We start from the raw sequence: 18,055 nt of genomic DNA on the forward strand, positions 1-18,055 counted from the left end.
CTGCCGAGTACGCGCCTGCAAAGCCACCTCTACGTGGCTACCACGTAGCATAAAGAGAATTCATGTTCATGCAGCGAACCTACCTAATGTGTACATAAAGATACAGTACACAATATTCTCCACATTTGTGAGCTCTATTGTTTTCTACTTTATTCTTTTGGCTAAATCGTGATGCCCGTTGCAGGTTCAGTTAAAAGTAATACTGAAATTGGTGCAAGCAAGCAATTTTCCTTAAATAAGTTTTCTGTAAATTGACAGTGTGTTAATTTTGTTTTACTGGCGACCCCTTGGCAATTCATTGGGTCCGGGTCTTGACAGACAACAACACTGTTGATGGCTCTGGCAGCTAGCTCAGCATTTCTCCAGCACCAGGGTGGAACTGTACTGAGAATAAACCGCTGCAGAGTAAAATAGCATCTTACATTCATTGCTAAAGAGGTGAAACTGCATTCCCAGAAGACCCATAGCTTTACAGAAGGTGTATGAGGCAGAGCTTTTCTTCTTGGGACACAGCTTCAGTATCTACAGTAGATACACAAAAATGGCTGAATTAACATACTGAATGTATCTGATTATGTCTTGCTGTTATAGTCATTATATTCTGCATTTGCAATAAAATGTATTTTTGTAGCGAATCACTGAACAGAGGTTCCTTACCAGCAGCAGGTCATTAAAGAGGAAGACCTCTCTTTGGAGCTGGGACAGTTTCTGTTTATGAGGCTTGTTGGCGTCAGGAACCTCAAACAGGCGACAGCAGCACACCAGACGCCTGTGGGGCACAGCGAGGATCTACGGAGACGAGGTTAAAGAGATGGAAATGACAGATAGTACAGAGGACAGACTGCAGTGAAATAATACATGACACAAGAGAAAGGAGATAGTACAAACAAGACAGCTCACTGAAATAAGAAAAAAGGGAAAGACTTGCACACAAATATCACTCACAGTTTTTAGGCCGAGGATGGACTGCTCCACACGGCTCACATAGGTGACATGGTCTTCGTTGGAGCGAAGCTCTCTTTGTTGGATCCTTTCATAAATGCCAGCAACCATCTCTCTGGGGATGTCTGCTCCATCATCCACACCTGAGGGGACAATGTTCCATAACATGTTGGAGTGGTCACTAACAACGTAAGCCTTGCCTCTACGAGCTCCTTAAAGTGAACAATGGGAGCCGGATCCCGCCTGGGAGCCGAAAGAGCTGGCCCTCGGAAAGGAACGAAGCCATAAGATCCAGCTCCTTCATTTAGCCATAAACCCCATCAAGTAGTTTATAAATTAGCCATGCCCTGCCCCCTTAGTTACTGTTGCTATGCCTGTAAAGCTTTCTAACTCAGCACATATGTAGTTTACAATGGTGGCACATTTCCATCCATTGTCAACCGCTTAACCTGCATACAGGGTCGCGGGGGGCTGGAGCCAATCCCAGCTGACATCGGGCGAAAGGCGGACAGGTCGCCAGTCCATCGCAGGGCCACACATAGACAAACAACCACTTACACTCACATTCACACCTAAGGACAATTTTGGAGACACCAGTTCACCTAGCCTGCATGTCTCTGGACGGTGGGAGGAAGCCGGCGCACCCGGAGAGAACCCACGCGGACACGGGGAGAACATGCAAACTCCACACAGAAACCGGGGTTTGAACCCACGACCTTCTTGATGTGACCGCATCCATGGTGGCACATTTATCAATGGAATTCATAGTCATGTTCTATAACAGTGGGTCCTTGAATTTTTGACAGCAACTTTTGATTTTGCTGTCTGAAAGACACCTGTCACCTGCAATGTATTATTGGTAGCTAGCTAGCTCAGTAAGCTAACATTGGCTCCACGAGTTGGTTGAAGACCTCTGTGGATGACTTTTTCGCGTTTCCAGCTGACTTGTTTTAAAACAAGGGCAATGAAGTTAGTTTAAAGTTGGATATTAATCACACACCCCTTGATTATTAGTAGGAGGACGGTTAACTCACCTCCCTAATGCTGTACTTTATTGCTGGGGGTTGACTTAGGTACTATTAATGCTAAGGCTACCATTTAAATGACAGACTACCGATGTTTTATTTCAATACCTTCAAGCTAACTTAAGTAATTAAGGCATTTTATTATATTTAATTTTAATTCTTTAATTTAGTGGCCAGGGACAACAGATGAAAATTAGCATGTTGAGCTAACTCTGGCTCATTTACAGTTATTGCTGTTATATTGCTGTTAATTAATGAGCACTGTCCTGTCAACTAAACAAATAGCCTAAATGAAATAACTATATTAGTGAAAAGTGTTATTTAAAAATTATACCAAATTGGTCTCATGTAATTAACATTTATTTTATAAATGCTTTTAATATTCACAGAATGTGATTGTAAATTAAATAATTTCACTGTGGGAATCCAAGGGCAGATTAGCAACAGCCAAAGTGGAAGCTAATGGGGATCCAAACCATACACTTAATAATTACTTAATTTGAGAATGACTGTGTGGGCTCATATGACTTTTACTTGCAATATTACAACCAAATTAGTTTTGATTCCTTGCAGCTGTGAATCAGAAAATGTGCTTTTATCCCAGTATGTGTGCTTTCATTGTGTCCTGGTTGTTCCATTATCACTGTGGAGCAGCACACAGACATCCTCACTATGGTCTGTCACTGCTGTTTAATTTAATGAGAAAACTTTTCAGCTCAAAAATTCAAACTGAAATGTTCAATATTATATAAAAAAGGATAGTGAAATGTATTTTTTTTCTGTTTATTGAAAGTACAAATAAAAGTCAAACAGCACTTTCTTTAAGGAATAAATGTATGTATCTGTTTAACAGTTGGACAGAGATCGTGTTGAGAGCCTCTGGGAGCGCAGATGATGAGTTTTTGTGCGCAACTGCGTGCAAAAACTCAAGCTCATATCGTTAAATCTAACACTGAGCCTCAATTAAATGGGTTGACGCCACAGTCTCTGGGGCAGAGCTCTGAGTCAAGGATATCAGGAATCTCCTGCACAGCTGATGGTTTTGTTGATGGTAGCAAGCAAAGCAAGGCGAGCATCCACCGCCTCTTTGAGTAATTTACTTCACTTCAAGAGGCCGTCACTCAAAAGACTGATAGGGAGGTTGATGTGAGGTTGATAAGAGAGTGATTGTTGTAAAACCTGGTCTTCCCCTGCCCTCTGCTCTTTGTTTTCTTTCTCTCTTATCTTTCTGTCTAGCAATGGATCTCCTTCATGAGGTTTGAAATGTGCAAGTGTACATGTGGTTCCTATATATATAAGCAATGTTCACGCTCCCTTCTCATAAAACCACTTGCCATAAATGTCTTCAACCTATTATACCAGTTATGTCCACAGGGTCAGTTCACACACACTCTCTATCTCTCACATAAACACACATATACTGTATACCAGGGGTATTCAATTAGATTTCAAAGAGGTCTAGTTAGAGAAAATTTCCTGAAGCAAAGGTCCGGAACATCAAAACGACGAACTTGCGTTATCATTCAGTACTATAACCTATAGTTGTATCAACACATGTTCTCAGTCAACAACGGACTGTCAAATCAAATAATATTTCAGTCAGTTTTCACATCAAACTGGAGGGATAATAAATAATAACTATAAAACTAAAGTATATATATATATAAACTAAAGTGCCTAATTTTTAGAAAAAATGTAATAAAAAGTGTAGCTTGAAGTGATGAAGTGTAGTCTTAACCAATTTTATAATAAACACTCAACACATCATAACAAATGAACAGCTGTAATGCCTCCTTCTCTTTCATTTCCTCTTACAGAGCTACCACTTTTTCTACTTTCTGTTGTTCAGTGAGAAACGTGAGCTCCAGCTAGCATATTGGAGATCTATGAGATATTCTGGTTTTGAACTGCCCCTGGGAGGAATGTACATGTAAAAATCTGTACATTCTTGATTAAAAGTCATGTGAAATCTCTTTTATCTTTCGTCTCCTCAATTCGGGTGTGTTTCCAAAACGTCTCTGGTGAATCTCGCGGACTCGACTCGCAAGCATCGGTATGCACAGATTTGATTGGCTGAGCAGCGTCACATGAGACGATTGGAGCACATGCGATTGGTCTGAGAGTTTCCTGGTCCTCTAAACCAGTACAGTAAATGCTAGAAAAGCTGCGCGGGTTAAAATAGAAACGCTCCGTCACGAGGTAGTAAGTCTCAATAATAAATGGGCTGTAGGTCGGCGGTCCGGATCCGGACCGCGATCCGCCTATTAGTGACCTCTGCTGTATACTGTACTGTATTTGGACGTACTAACCTCTTAAGTTGCGTATGAAGTCATCAAGGCCCATTTTGCGCTGGGGTTTGATGTTGGGCGAGTACATGTCAGTGTTGAGGAGGACTACAGCGAAGGCCAGGATGAAGATGGTGTCTGGGTTGTGAAACTGCTGCACCACATCAGGGTTACACATACAGTACCTCTGGCTGTGGAGGAAAGATAGGACAAGGAGTTTGGTCAAAAATTTCTCCATCAAGTCTTACACAGCAATATTGGTCTGGATTCTTGGTCAATATACCACTATTACAGACAACAAAAGAGATACTGTTGGTAAGTCATAGCAAGTACAATAAGCAGAAATCCCAGTCATTCAAATATCATTCATATCCTAAAGAGACTTATTGCTTTTATATCCAAAGAGACAGGGGTGGATTGGTAATCTGGCATACTGGGCAACTGCCTGTTGAGCCGACAAACCTTTGGGGCTGATCTAACGTAAATTATTTATTTATATAACTGTTTTTTTAAAAATGGGCCAACGACAGGCCTATAGATCATGGACAGCGGCCCATTGGGTAATTTTCTGTACTCACATTGAGCTGGCCCAATCACATCTCTTACTAGCCTCCATTCTCTCCCCCTGCTGCTCTCTTTCTTGCGTTGTGGGCCAAAAAAAAGAATTCTTCAGACAGATGCCGCCAAATGCGCGATAATAACTGATATATTTGCTACCGGGGCTGCAGTAGCTTCAGCATCAGCTGCAGTACCCTGCGTAGTGCAGGCACAGGCACTTGAAGGAATAAAGGAGAGCCGTGGCCCCTGCCAGGAGGAGGAGGCGTGTGACAGCAAAGCACAGTGACAAAATGACAGGGCCCAGGGAGAGAGAGAGCAGGAGCAGAGTGGAGGTGAAGAGTAGCTCAACCTGTTGGGAGGGAGCAGGGAGGGACGGTCATTTACACTGGGGACACTGGGGACATGTAAGCTACCCACCACTTTTTGAAAGCATTTGTTAAAAATGTTCTGAAAAATAGCTTGCACCTAGAAATGTTAATTAACAAATAAAAATGCTATGAGAAAGATTTATTTGCACAATAAGCCTGCAATGCAATGTCAATATAGAAGAAAACTGTGCTGTTCAGAAAATGTAACTTAAGGTAAAAACAATAATAAGATACTGATTACCGCATTATATTATGTTATATTTTTTATATTCTGAATTGTCACCCGCCACCTGAATTTTGTTCTTCCCTGGTACAGAAAATGTCTCCAGAATGCAGGAAATTAAGTGTTTAATACTTAAAATCTTCTGGACCCCCCTATCCAGACTTTTTTTATTAAAATATATTCTTGTCTTGTTGTCATGGCCCTAATCTTGTGCAATGTTATGTCTCATGGGCTAAGTGTCTTGTCACACCCCTAATCTGAGACCTTAAATGGAAGGATAGTATATTGGTGAGGGGTGTCCTGGCCAAAAATTCCAGGGACGATTTTTTGTCCCAGTCCAGCCCTGCAAAGTGAGTTAAAGTTTTGAGGTTGAAGGTACCTGAAGATGTTTCACCTTTCATCCAAGAGGCTTGTTCAGTTCTAACTGACTGGCCTCATGTGACAATGCCAATGGCGGTCATTCACACTCGGCCTTAGGTGACTAATGACCTTAGCAACTGTCGTAAAAACAGCTGAGATTTATCTACGCACTTTACTACTTATATCAAGATTCATTGTGCTGTTACCAAATAATGATGAGAAACAACCAATCCAGACAGATTCTGTTATTAATAAGATGCCTATTAGCTACATAAAGACGTGTGGGGCAGCTTTCCAGCAAAACAAAAAGAAATAACATCAACTGAGTGAATCATGCAGACCATGATTTAAGAACTTTACTGCTGTTTACTGCTGCTAGGACAAAATCAAACTCAGTTGTCAGTCTATGAAGTACACCTAGCTAAAATTACTGCAGTATAATGCAACATTCTTACAATAAATTCTACCTTCATGAGGGTTGTAATATTATTTTATAACTTTTTATGGATGCATTTTAATCATCTTTGTGGTCACTTTGGAGGATGTAGTTTGTTCTGCTGTTAAATTGTATTGCTTTATACTCAGAGGTGTTTCTAATATTTTGTCCACCCCATTTATAATAAATGTGGGTAAACTGAATATTAGAAACACCTCTTAACACCCCTGTATCTTCAAGCTTACAGAGCCAATGTACCAAAAATTAATGATGCACTCTCTGAGTTTGTTATTGTACCCAATTGCACTCTCAAATTCCAGGATTTCCTCTCAGCTCCAATTGTGTTATGTTTCAAAATATGAATAGTGAGATGAGGAGGAAATCTTATGACTTCAGGGATGCAGTTGGGCACAATCACAAAATCAGGGAACGCATCATTAAGAGATCTCAGTACAAATTATTAAAGGCAATGCAGAGAAAGTTGCTTGATCATGCAGTGAGATGGACACATTCACACTGATTTTAAGGCAGATATCTCACCATACAAGCCGTACTATTTTATAATCTGACTGACTGTGACTTCTACTCAGATGTGAAAAGCAGTCATAACCTCAAATCAGTCCGACAGGACAGCGGAGACATTTGCCAGTCCAAAATGGTTCTGCCCTAGGTAATGTAATGCTGCCCAGTCTGCTTTGCAACCAGAGATGCTGCATATGGACTTGCTTTGCGCCATGGCTGCCCACAGGCTTCACAAACTCTCACTTCCAACCCTCCTTAACCCACAGCTCCCTCCCAATCTTTCTTACTGTCACTTACACTTACACAGCGGGCCTTTTCAGTGGTGGGAAGCTTTTATCTCTGCAGCCAGGCAGGATGCAGACATGGAGAGGGCTGCTCTGCTCCAGAGGACTACGTAGTTGTCAGAGCATATGCAAGCGAGAGGCCACATCTGAGACCTGCACAACCAGAAGGCCTTTTCACTGATCCCACACAAGATCTAAGGCCAGAGAACTCACAGGGTATCAATCGACAACAGCCCAGTTCAGCAGCAATGCCTTTGTTTGAGGGAGAATAGATTCTCCTCAGCACAAACACTACTGCAGATATAATATGCACATGCACATACATAGACACACAGCGGCACAAACAAGCCCATCAAGCTGATTTGCCAACTTGATGTAATTCTGCAGCAAATTCATCAAAGACCCAGTGCAAGGCAGGATCTACTGTATGTGTGTGTATGTATACGAGTGCTCATGTGCATGGATGCAAGTTTATACACTAGGTGAGCAAACAATTGTGTGAATCAATATAATAAATAAATAATAAATAATAATAATGAATAAAGCCTTGGCTGTGTCTCTGCTCCATTCACACATTTTCAAGTGCGGATCTCCGTCTTATGTAACCAGTTTCTTTAAAGACTAGCTCCTGATCTCTTATCTTCTATCTGCATATGAGAGTTGCATGCCAGCTGGCACAAATACCATGTCGTATAAAAAGAACTACTCCCGACAAGAGTACAACGCGCTTTAAACAGATGACATAACAACTGTTACGTAACAGACATGGCATTGGATGTCTGGCTGTTCCAATAAAGCCCGCTCATTTATGACCTATACTCACAGCTCCAGCTACAGAGAGTGTGGTCTCAGATCGCTGATGAATTTGTAATCTGCACCCAGGAGTTTAGCATGTATGATTGAGTGTGATGTGATTAACTGATGATCGCGGTGGGTGTTCTGATTGGCCCTCAAATCACACGCAGAGAGGGGAATTGTCATGACTGCTAGTAAGTAAGAACACACTTCACTTAATGGATAGGACTTGTGGTAGTATATATTTTTTTACTGTTCACAAATCCAATGAAAAAGACCAAAACCAACTATGAATTGATGCTTCTAACAAGTATGTATCCACAGCCTGGTATAGCTTATTCCTCTGTGCCATAGATCTCTATTGTTGTTAAAAAACACACATAAATGAGCATGTTAGCATGCTCATGTTAGCATTAGTTACTTGAAAAGGTTTAAGTCCTCAGTAGGAACAAATGGGGTGCTCCACAGACAGGAAATATGTTTTTTTTCATGGCACGTTGTTTAAAAAAATCAAAACAAGCCAGTCTGAAATTTCAGACAACATCAAAGTCAGCAGCCCGGACAAACAGTATTGTGGATGCAGAAAGGCGTTGGCAGATATTACACTCCACTGAATTATACTAGCAACTTTGTTGTGTTTATTCAGAATGGCGTCTTGGTTGGTGAGTTCAAAGGGGCAGTGGCTGAACTCATGTCCTGGTGGTGACATTGTTGGTAATCCTGAAGGAAAGTGCAGCACATCAGCAGAGGGAGATTAAATGTACATGGCAATGCAGCCAATTACTCTGAAATAGAAAACACTGTCCATTTTATTGCTTTTTGGTCCTGGGAGCAATCTTTGGATACTAATAGGACATTTCAAGGACAGTGCCAGCCTGGGGATAAGGCACCAATTGCAGTTCCCATTTGTCTGGTCACTCTGTCTTTTTTGCCTGAAAGATTTTCAGTCTGAAGGTAAAATAGCATCATAAAGACCTGTTTCTGTCCTGGAGTTTGTTTAGAGACAAAGCTTGACAGTCGATTCAAAGGCACTAAGGGAGTGTGCAAGCTACAGCAGGTCTCTCAAGGCCCTTTTGGTATTTAAATGAGTCTTCTTCAGCTCATACATTTTAGTGACTGGAGGGCAGGAGTTACCACTGACAAAATGAGAAGAAAACCAACTCAGGCTAAAATCTCATGAGCACACGTTTAGCACACATATTCGTGTGTGATTTTGGATGGAAATGGACATACAACTTTCAAGCACTGGAAAGTGTCATCCAGGTGAGAAAGTTGTAAAATAGAGCATCTATTTTTGTCCTGATGGAACCCACACTGATTGTCTGTGGCTCAGATATCTGCTATGATTGGCTGATAATCAAACACGGCTGAGTTTAGTCAAAGGTCACAGGCAATCATTGTAATTTGTTAATGATACAAGGCTTTGGTTTCATCAGAGCCTGCTGCAGTGAGCTAGCAGAACCAGTTAAACACTTTGTCTATACAGTCGGCCCTTTAATATGCCATTCTGGATAAGTCTGCAAGATGAGATCTGGAAAGACTTATTTTGCTTCTATTTTATTGCAAAATATGTGAGCTTGGTTACGTGTCATTGTTCTTTGTTTGTTTGTTTTGCATAGGTGGCTACAGGCAAAAGGTCTATTCGTTTTTAGAAGTGCAGAGTGCCCTTACCCTCCTGCTCAGCCATGTGATGGACTGTTGTTGTGTTGAATTGTATTCAAAAGTGAAGCCAGAGCCTGTTAGTCAGTGAGGCCTGGTTGTGAGCGAGTTGACAGTCTCACCTAAAGGCTTCGATGAGTCTCTCCACTTTCTGTGCTTCTCCCTGAACACGAACATGAGCCTGGAACTTTCTCAGGGCTTCGTCGAGCTCCATGCCCGAGAAATCCATCTCATCCACAACACAGCTATAAAGGGACAGACAGAGAGAGAGAGAAAAAGGAGAGTTAAATTGGGTTTAGTTATAGTGTGTCACAGTAATGAGAAGGTTAGTGAGCGAGCATGTGCGTGTGTTTGTGCTTTTGCAATACACTATAGTATCCTAGTGCTGATGGCAAATCTTTTACAGTCATACTTCCATTATGGAAGCAGTGACCTGGAAGACACACATAGAGACAACATGTTTGCACACGCACACGCACACACACTTTGTGCAAACACAAATGGAGAAGACAGGGTCTGACAGCAGTGGGAGATAAGAGGGAAGGCTAGAGAGGGATGAGAGGGCAAAATAATGATATGCAAAGAATGAGGGGGCAAGAAAGTGGTACATGAAAGGCTGAGCACTGGCTGTAGCAATGGAAGAAGCACAAGAAGCACATGCACAAGATTGTGTGTGTACATTTATGTGCATGCGCATGCTTGTGTCCATGCATGTGTGTCTATGTGGCTGAATGAAAGAAAGTGAGGATGTGTGCTCATGTGTGTATGTGTTCAGTGCAGTGACCTATTTCAACAGTCTCTGAAACAACCTCAGCAAAAAGCTTCTCTAACCTGGATCTCTGTCTACACTGGTTGGGTGCAAAAAGGGTGAGTGTGAAAGCATTAAGTAAATGCGTGTTCTCATAGATGTGTTGCATTTATGCATGCAAGTGCTGCATGTCAAGTCAGTTTGTGTGTGTGTGTTATGATGTGTATATGTCAGCTTAGGTTTCCATAGCTAGTTCTATTTTAGATATTTTACAATACTTGAATTCAAGTCCAAGTCTAACAAATCTCTTCTTTAATCTTTTATGTAATCTTTTTTATCTCTTTTTTCTTAGTAGTAAAGAGCAACATAGATAGGCAGCAAACACAGATATAATTGCCACCACCAGACATGCTACTAAATGGACCCTTTTCTCAACTGCGGTTTCCAAGGTCATGAAGAAACTCTGATCATTAACTTAAAAGCATTGATGAGAAGTCCTAGAGGTGCTCAGAATAATTGAAAGTTTAAACATCTGCAGTTCAGTGGCATTTAAGCGAACTCAATCTGCTGCCTGCAGTTATAAATGTTAATAAGATGTAAATAAATTGATTTTGGTCCAGATACACTGCCGCCCTTTTCCACAAGGTAAGCGGTCAAATGGTCCGTTAGAGGGGTCTAAACGAGAGGGGCTCTAAATGACAAAGCAAGTGTCATACAGGAGGGGGAATTTTTCACAACCTGGTAACTCGAATGTCGTTCAAGACACTCCAGCAATTTTACACGTTATGTTAATTTTGCTCGTCATGAGGACTATCACTCAGCCAGTGAAAATGTATTTAATAATGTCTTATGTGGCTGTGGAGGAGCTTTCTAAAGTCTGAAAAATTAACCTGATAATGTCATCAGGGTCAGCTTGACTTACTTGACCTAGCTTAGAAACTAAACACTTATGATAGAAAACCTGTGTTTTAAAAGTGTGGAGTTTGTGATATGTGTGCGGCTTTGACTTTGACCATTTGACTTTTTGACATTTAAAGTCCCCCAACTTTATGGTAGTGCAATACTAAATTGTACCTCATTAATGGCTTATAACTGATCTATAAAGTTAATTATCATTTATTAACAAAAATAAGGCCATCAGTTACAATTTTAAAAACTATTAGGAAAAGTACCTTATTAGAAAGTGGTATCAAGGTATTTATAACCTTTGTTTAAAAGCTAAACCTCTTAAGTCATCTCCATGAGAACGGAGCAAACTTCATCCACTGACTAAGCCCATGAGATGCAGGGAGAGGGATTCAAAACAGGATTCATTACAGGACTTGGATTTGACAAAAAGCCATCAAATCCCAACCATATTTACTGTATATGTCTGTGTGTGTTGTGAATAAGTCACCATATATAAATAATGAGGACTCACTCAAGGACATCTCTGTTAAATTGCAGCTTGCTGTTCCCCAGGAACTCTCCAATCATCTGTCTGCTCAGGCCCTTTCTCTGCAGCAGGAAGTGAGCCACTCCGATGGCTGTGTCTGGGACGAAACCCCGCGTGATCAGGAAGTGGATGCCTCTCTCTGGGTTCCTGCCTCGCAGACAGCCAACAGCAGAAAAGAAGATAGTGTTTAGAGTTAAACAGTGTGTGTGTGTGTGTGTGTGTGTGTGTGTGTGTGTGATGTTTGTGCACATTCAAGCCAATAGGCGTGTGGGCCTGAGTGAGAAAGAAAATGCATAACACTGTATTTAAGAGTAAGGGTGCTTAGCGTGTACTGTGTGTGTTTGAAGTGTAAGTGTGTGTGTGTGTGCGTGTGTGTGTGTGTGTGTGTGTGTGTGTGTGTGTGTGTGTGAGAGAGGAAGCACAAAGAGAAAATGGGAAAGGAAAAGTGCATTCATGCGCAAAAAAAAGCTGTTATAGCTGAGCTTCTGGAGCAGGCCCACTGTCACTGATGCATATGAGTTAATTTACTTTAATTTGTATTAACTAATAATAAGTGAAGAAAACGTGGACTCTATTTATAGAAACTGAGAGACCTCCTTGACTGCCTCTCCTCTTCAGCTGCATTTCCCCTATTTTCTCCCTTTCTTCTCTATCTCTTTTTTTTTTCATTGATACAACGGCATCACAAGATGGCACTGAACAGGCAGCTCCTCCCAACAATTACAAACACTAATGAGCAGCTGCTTAGAGCTGTTTTGTGGGGCTGTTGGAGATTTGTTAGACACAAACAGAAATAAGTGTACTTTGAACCCTGAGCCAGCAGGTGCAAAAATATTTGAGCAATTTTCTGTGTGCGTCAGTGCGTGTGTGTGTGTGTGTGTGTGTGTGTGTGTGTGTGTCACAGGCCCACTCACACATTGAAGAGGTTGAGTCCTATACGGTAGAGGCGTTTGCGGTGTGTGTCTGTGGACAGCGTTGGTGAGCGGCAAGAGGCTGGATCCTGGCAGTGGTCCCTGGGCAGAGAGACGACCAGGGCCTGCAGGGTCTCTGAGCTCGGACCCCCAGGGATCTGCTGAGGATGTGTGTAATGGTACTGCTGGTACTGGGTGTAAATCTGAGCAGGCTGCTGGTTAGACTGGGCTGAGGTGGAGATAGAGGTGGAAGTAGAGGTAGAAGTGGAGGTGGACCCCAGTCTGTTTGAGCTGCTCTCCCCCTCCATTCCTCCTCCTCCTGGAGCTGGCACTGCTGAACCCCTCCTGGATCCTGGATCAGCCATTTCCAGCTCCTCACTGGGTGGAGGTGCAGGAAACTCTGGCTCCTCCCCTGACAGGCTATCTCCTCCAGCCATCCCGCTCACAGATGTCTTCCTGCTGCCCGGCTCTCCCCCACCTGCATTGCCCAGAGAGGTCGTGGTCGTGGTGGTGGCGGTGGAAATGGTGTAGGAGCTATTGCTGTCAATGTGAACAGTTACATCCCTGAAAGCCATGAGCAGCGAGCTAGCGCTGCGGGGCAGGCAAGCGCTCTCAGCAGCTGCACGAAGGGCCCCGGGATCCATCAGTAGTCCTTTCCCCTCTCCACCCTCCGACAAGCTCCAGCCACGAAGGGCATCATCAATTGACTGGGCCAAGGAATGAAGCTGCAAATAGGATGATAAAAAGTACACTTCAAAGACAAATGATTTAATCAGGTCAACAGACATGATTTATGTGTGGAAACATTTCTTATACCAGAGGGATTGCTAATTGGTGGCTATTTGTAAGACTACTTGAACTAGATAAACAGTGACTACTAGCTTTCAGATCCAGCTGCCCATCAGGCCAGTGGGGTAAGCCAATGTAGTGTAGTCTAAGCAGATAAAAATTTGATATAAGGCAGGGTCAACCCGCTGAGTATCTGCTCTTTGCATAGGTTAGAGCTGGATTGGACAGAAAAGTAATCTATGTGAACCATATAGTTTATCTGTAGAAAATGTTAATGCAAATCCATCTGGGAGATGTTGAGATATTTGACTGGATAAGTGAACTTAAAGCAGCCGTTGGCACTAAAAGGAAAAGTCTCCAGGGATCAACAAAGTCTGTAGGATTTAGCCTTTGGGGACCATGAACAAAATATAAGGCCAATCCATAGAAGTACTATAGAGTATACAGTAAATTAACCCTTAATTCTGGATTTTTCCCCCGGACCATTTTGCATCCCTATATAAATTAGGCTTATGGGAGCTGCAACATGAAACAAAAACACTCACTTGTTCAGAGAAGCAGTCCTCCAGCTGTGTGAGTGTTTGTCCAGGGGTTTGAGGTGGGGCTGGGCCAGGGGCAGGAGAGGCGGTAGCTGCTGGGGCAGACGCAGGAGAAGGGGGCAGAGAGGTGGAGCGACACGGGGGCGGAGGAGGAGTTTTGGAGCGCAAGGGTATCTGTCCTCCCCCTGGATGCAGATTGTAACTGTGTCTCTGGTTTGCGTTCCGGTTTCGGCCTGAAGGGCTCGGATGGCGCAGGGAGATCCGGCGGGGCAACTTGCTCTCCGACAGAGAATTACGGATCTTCTGGAAGTTTTTGCTGAGCTGATACTGACGGAAGGCAGTCTGGATACGACGGGCTGCCCGCCTCGCTATGAGATGGCCTCCATACTTCTGCTCCAGCTCTTCTATCTGGGGACAGACAGACAGAGAGTGAGGGGGAGTGAGTTTAAATATCAAACATGTTTACAAGGCTCTGAAACGTTGTGATGACACTGCAAGTGATATTGCAAGGCGCACAGCAGCCACTGAAAAATATTTATTCATCCACCAGCAGGCAAACATCATGTTGCTATTTTGTGCCCTTGTCTACAAAAGATCAGAAGAATCTGAGCATTGCCTGAGTTGTGAAATTCCCACTCACACTCTTCTCCCTAGAAGAATCCTTCTTACTTATCTGTCCACTCTTTTAAAACCAGTGAGGGTCCACGGAGCCTAAGTAAACATCATCTATCATCATTCAACTGCTAATACTGTCTGAAGGGCCATGGGAAGGAGGAAGGATGGGCTGTGACAAAGGTGGTGTTGAAATGACTAGAAAAGTAAACACCCGCACAAGCCTATTTCTGTTCTGTTTGTTGGCAGAGCAGCTCAGCCCAAAATCTCTGCTTCCTCCAGAATTTTTGCCCTCCCTATATTTTCAGCAAGAGGGAGATGAAGGGGGGGGGGGAGTGGGAGGCAAGGGAAGAAACACAGAGAGGAAGAAAAAGGAGGACAGCCACACATGTGCCTGCGTGTGTGTCTTCTCACGCAAGCACGCCCACAAAAAGTGCACGCACACGAGCGCAAACACACACACACACACACACACAGACAGACACACTTGCACTGCAGCAGCGATAGCAGTACCAACAGCAGACCCTTCAGCAGTTTGGTATGAGAAATAAAGACATCTCCAGCCGCCAGAAGCAGTTATTAGCTGTTACCATGACAACCTACAATCTTTCGTGTTCCTGTCGCTGTGGCGGTGGAATCACTGATGTGTTTTTTCATGTCAACAAGGACAGAAATAGATCCGAATGGGAATTTTTTTTGTCACGCAAGACACATTGTCATGTGATCAGCCTCCCCACACCTCCTTATACTTAAACAGGTAGAGGAGTCAGCATTCACTCCGTCCCACCATGTGCTTACGGGGCCCGCACACACACTTGTAAAAAAAAAAAAGACATACCTGTTTGTTCTTATTCTCCAGGCTGATCTCGTACTCACTGGGCCCCTCTCTCTTGGTCCCCTCCACTTCGTGTCCACCACCAGAGGATGTTCCATCCTCCAGGCTCAGCATCTTTCCGCTGCCATGGAAATAAGAACAGAAAGCTCTCAGTCCTCCCTGCTGACCTTCAAATCCCTGCCGTTACTGCAGTGGCAGGTCATATGCGAAGTGTGAAGAGGTTCACCAGGGATGGTGGCTCAGGGCAAGGATGACTGAGTTTACGCGTCCAGTCCTATTTGGGAGATTTGTGGCTCCACTGCAGGTTGCAGGAGTGAAACCAGGATGACAATACTTTCTTTTTTTTAAGTTTTAAAGTTTAAAGCTGTGTCCAAAATCATACCTCCTACACTCATTTACTGTTTCCTACATAATAAAATTTACTAGTTTACCCTAATCTGTAGCATTTTTTATTATATTTCTTGAAATTGTTTTTACATCCCCACAGCAATCAATACATCAAATGCTCTGACACAAAAATGAAAAAAATCTGGTGTCTGTGGCTGTTGCAGGACTGTAATAAGCACGGCCAATCATTTCATTAGGCCTAATAAAATGACTGGCTGGCCTGCTTACCTGCTTACCTGCCTACCTGCGCACACTCTCCACCCACTACTCATGAAAATGTGTTTTGCGGGAGTGGCTTTTTAGGGGGGCCTGGAGGGAGGCGAGGAAGCCTTTTAAAGGCCTGAGGAGAAATTGCACTTTATCGAGCATTCATTTTACTGAACACTGGCCCAACACTGTTTGATACTTTGAATTTAAACATTTGGTAACAAATAGGGAGTGATTTAGGACAAAGCTATGAATTTGAAAGAATGGACATTCACATTTGGATCTGGGCTGTTGAATGCTCATTCTGCGGCAAAACAATGATCCACCACATCACTGTCATCGAAATAAGTGCTGATTTTGTGCACGAGACTCTGAAAGCTGATATATTTCCACGACAATGACATGATTCAGATGAACATTTCAATGGCAGTTGTGATGAAAAGTGTAACGTTCTGAGTCTCCTACATATTTTTGCATATTTTCTGCTGCTACGATTACAGTATAAGACGAAAATAAGTCAGTGACGATATAAGCGTTTAAAAAAAACTGGAAGCAATGCAAGACAATAACAGACAGACTATTATATCCTCAAAGTCAAACATGACTTGCAGAAAAAGTAGACAAATAACCAAATCTGACCTCTCAGATATTTAATAAACAATCATTTCTTTAATACAACACCAGCTGGAAGAAATATATATATTTGAATCCGAATCTGAATCTGATTCAGAACTCAAGAAAGTCAACTGTGGAGGCTGTCTCCCAGTGCTCTGGTAGAGTGTCCGATCCTCCTCTTATAATCCCAGGTCCTCTACATGACAGCATAATCGACATTCAGTGAAAGCCATGTAAGGCTTACTAAAGCAAATAACTGCCATGACACAGTATAAAGTGTCTTTACCCAAGTTCTGTTGAGGACAACTTAAGCTTCTTAATTTTTGTCAAATTTAGAAAGAAAGTTAAGAGGCCAACGTCTCTGGCATCGCACCACCTCTAAAAAAGGCACATTCAGCACCTTTTCTATGGCCAAACTGCACTGATGTAAGCAAAGAGGTATGATCGCACCATAAGTGGTTTTATAATGGTGTGCAATTATAAGTGTGTGTGTTCGTGTGTGTGTGTGTGTGTGTGTGCGTGATGTTGTGTGCTTGTGCAATCTTTCCTTCACCCAGATAATGCTTACTCTAATCATTTTTACACGAAGGGGACTAGTGCAAAACGGCACTGGGGAGAATAAAAAGCCTGCTCATGGTTAAATAATGAGTGCATCACTAAAGTTCCTTTGTTTTATTTGATTGCTGTGAAAGCAAATATTCTGCGTCCCGAGCTAAAAGTCAGCGATAGGGCCAGGGAAGCTTGGTCGTATCTATAAATGAGATACGGTTAGAGAAAATACAGAGAAAAAAGGGGAAGAGATTGGAAGCAGAGAAAAGACTGAGATAGAAACAAAGAGGGGAAACAGGAAGATAGGGAGAGATTGTGTTGGTGTGTGCATGCTGGAGGCCATCTGTATCAAAAACTCTATTAAAACACTGCCATGCCCCTTTGCTGAATCAGAATATATTAGAGTACATTAGAATACATTAGAGGATTTAAAAGCAAGAGTTGAGCTATTAATGCATCTGGACAGCAAAAGCCTCCATAATGATATGGCTGCTATATTCTCTCTCTCGCCCCCTCTCTCTCTCTCTCACACCCCCACACATGTTCACATACATAGCCGCAACAAACACAGCAAGCACACGCTCCCGCACCACCTGCCTATGTGACGTCTTAGAGGAAGAGAAATGAGCATCTGTCAAAGCTAAGCTGTCTCAAGGTCCTTAGAGACATACTGTACAGCCAGGGGAGAAAAACACACACACACACACACAACCACCCACCCACACACACACACAGTAGCTTTACTTCCTGTTTTATATTGTAATTTTGGTGTTTGGTGATTTAGTCAAGCTTTTTTTCCTGTCTGCCTTGATGTGTCTCACTTGTGATTAATTGCCCTGCCTGTTTGTGTGTGTTTGGTGTGCCCTCGTATATATTGCCCTCACTTGTGTCCAGTCCTTGTGGTGTCATCGTCGATTGTGAGTGTTCTGTCTGAGCTTTGTTTCCTCATTTTGGATTGCTCCCTTTGGATT

General features: G+C 42.7%; 1 protein-coding gene across 2 annotated transcripts in view; it reads right to left on the reverse strand.

Moving 5' to 3' along the window:
- Window positions 1–18,055, reverse strand: part of iqsec3b (IQ motif and Sec7 domain ArfGEF 3b) — a 29,966-nt gene that overhangs the window by 4,803 nt on the left and 7,108 nt on the right. For both annotated transcript variants that reach the window (XM_038705958.1, XM_038705959.1), the window contains exons 3-11: window positions 15,330–15,447; window positions 13,886–14,287; window positions 12,555–13,276; window positions 11,626–11,787; window positions 9,580–9,702; window positions 4,277–4,443; window positions 946–1,085; window positions 658–789; window positions 423–522 (exon numbers count right to left, since the gene is read on the reverse strand). In XM_038705958.1, coding sequence (XP_038561886.1) covers window positions 423–522; window positions 658–789; window positions 946–1,085; window positions 4,277–4,443; window positions 9,580–9,702; window positions 11,626–11,787; window positions 12,555–13,276; window positions 13,886–14,287; window positions 15,330–15,447 — 2,066 coding nt within the window. The remainder of the gene's footprint in view (window positions 1–422; window positions 523–657; window positions 790–945; window positions 1,086–4,276; window positions 4,444–9,579; window positions 9,703–11,625; window positions 11,788–12,554; window positions 13,277–13,885; window positions 14,288–15,329; window positions 15,448–18,055) is intronic.

The sequence above is a fragment of the Micropterus salmoides genome, unplaced genomic scaffold, assembly GCF_014851395.1.
Source record: "Micropterus salmoides isolate LMB-PRFRI ecotype aquatic unplaced genomic scaffold, ASM1485139v1 Ms_hic_scaffold_8, whole genome shotgun sequence".
In the NCBI taxonomy this organism is placed as follows: domain Eukaryota; kingdom Metazoa; phylum Chordata; class Actinopteri; order Centrarchiformes; family Centrarchidae; genus Micropterus; species Micropterus salmoides.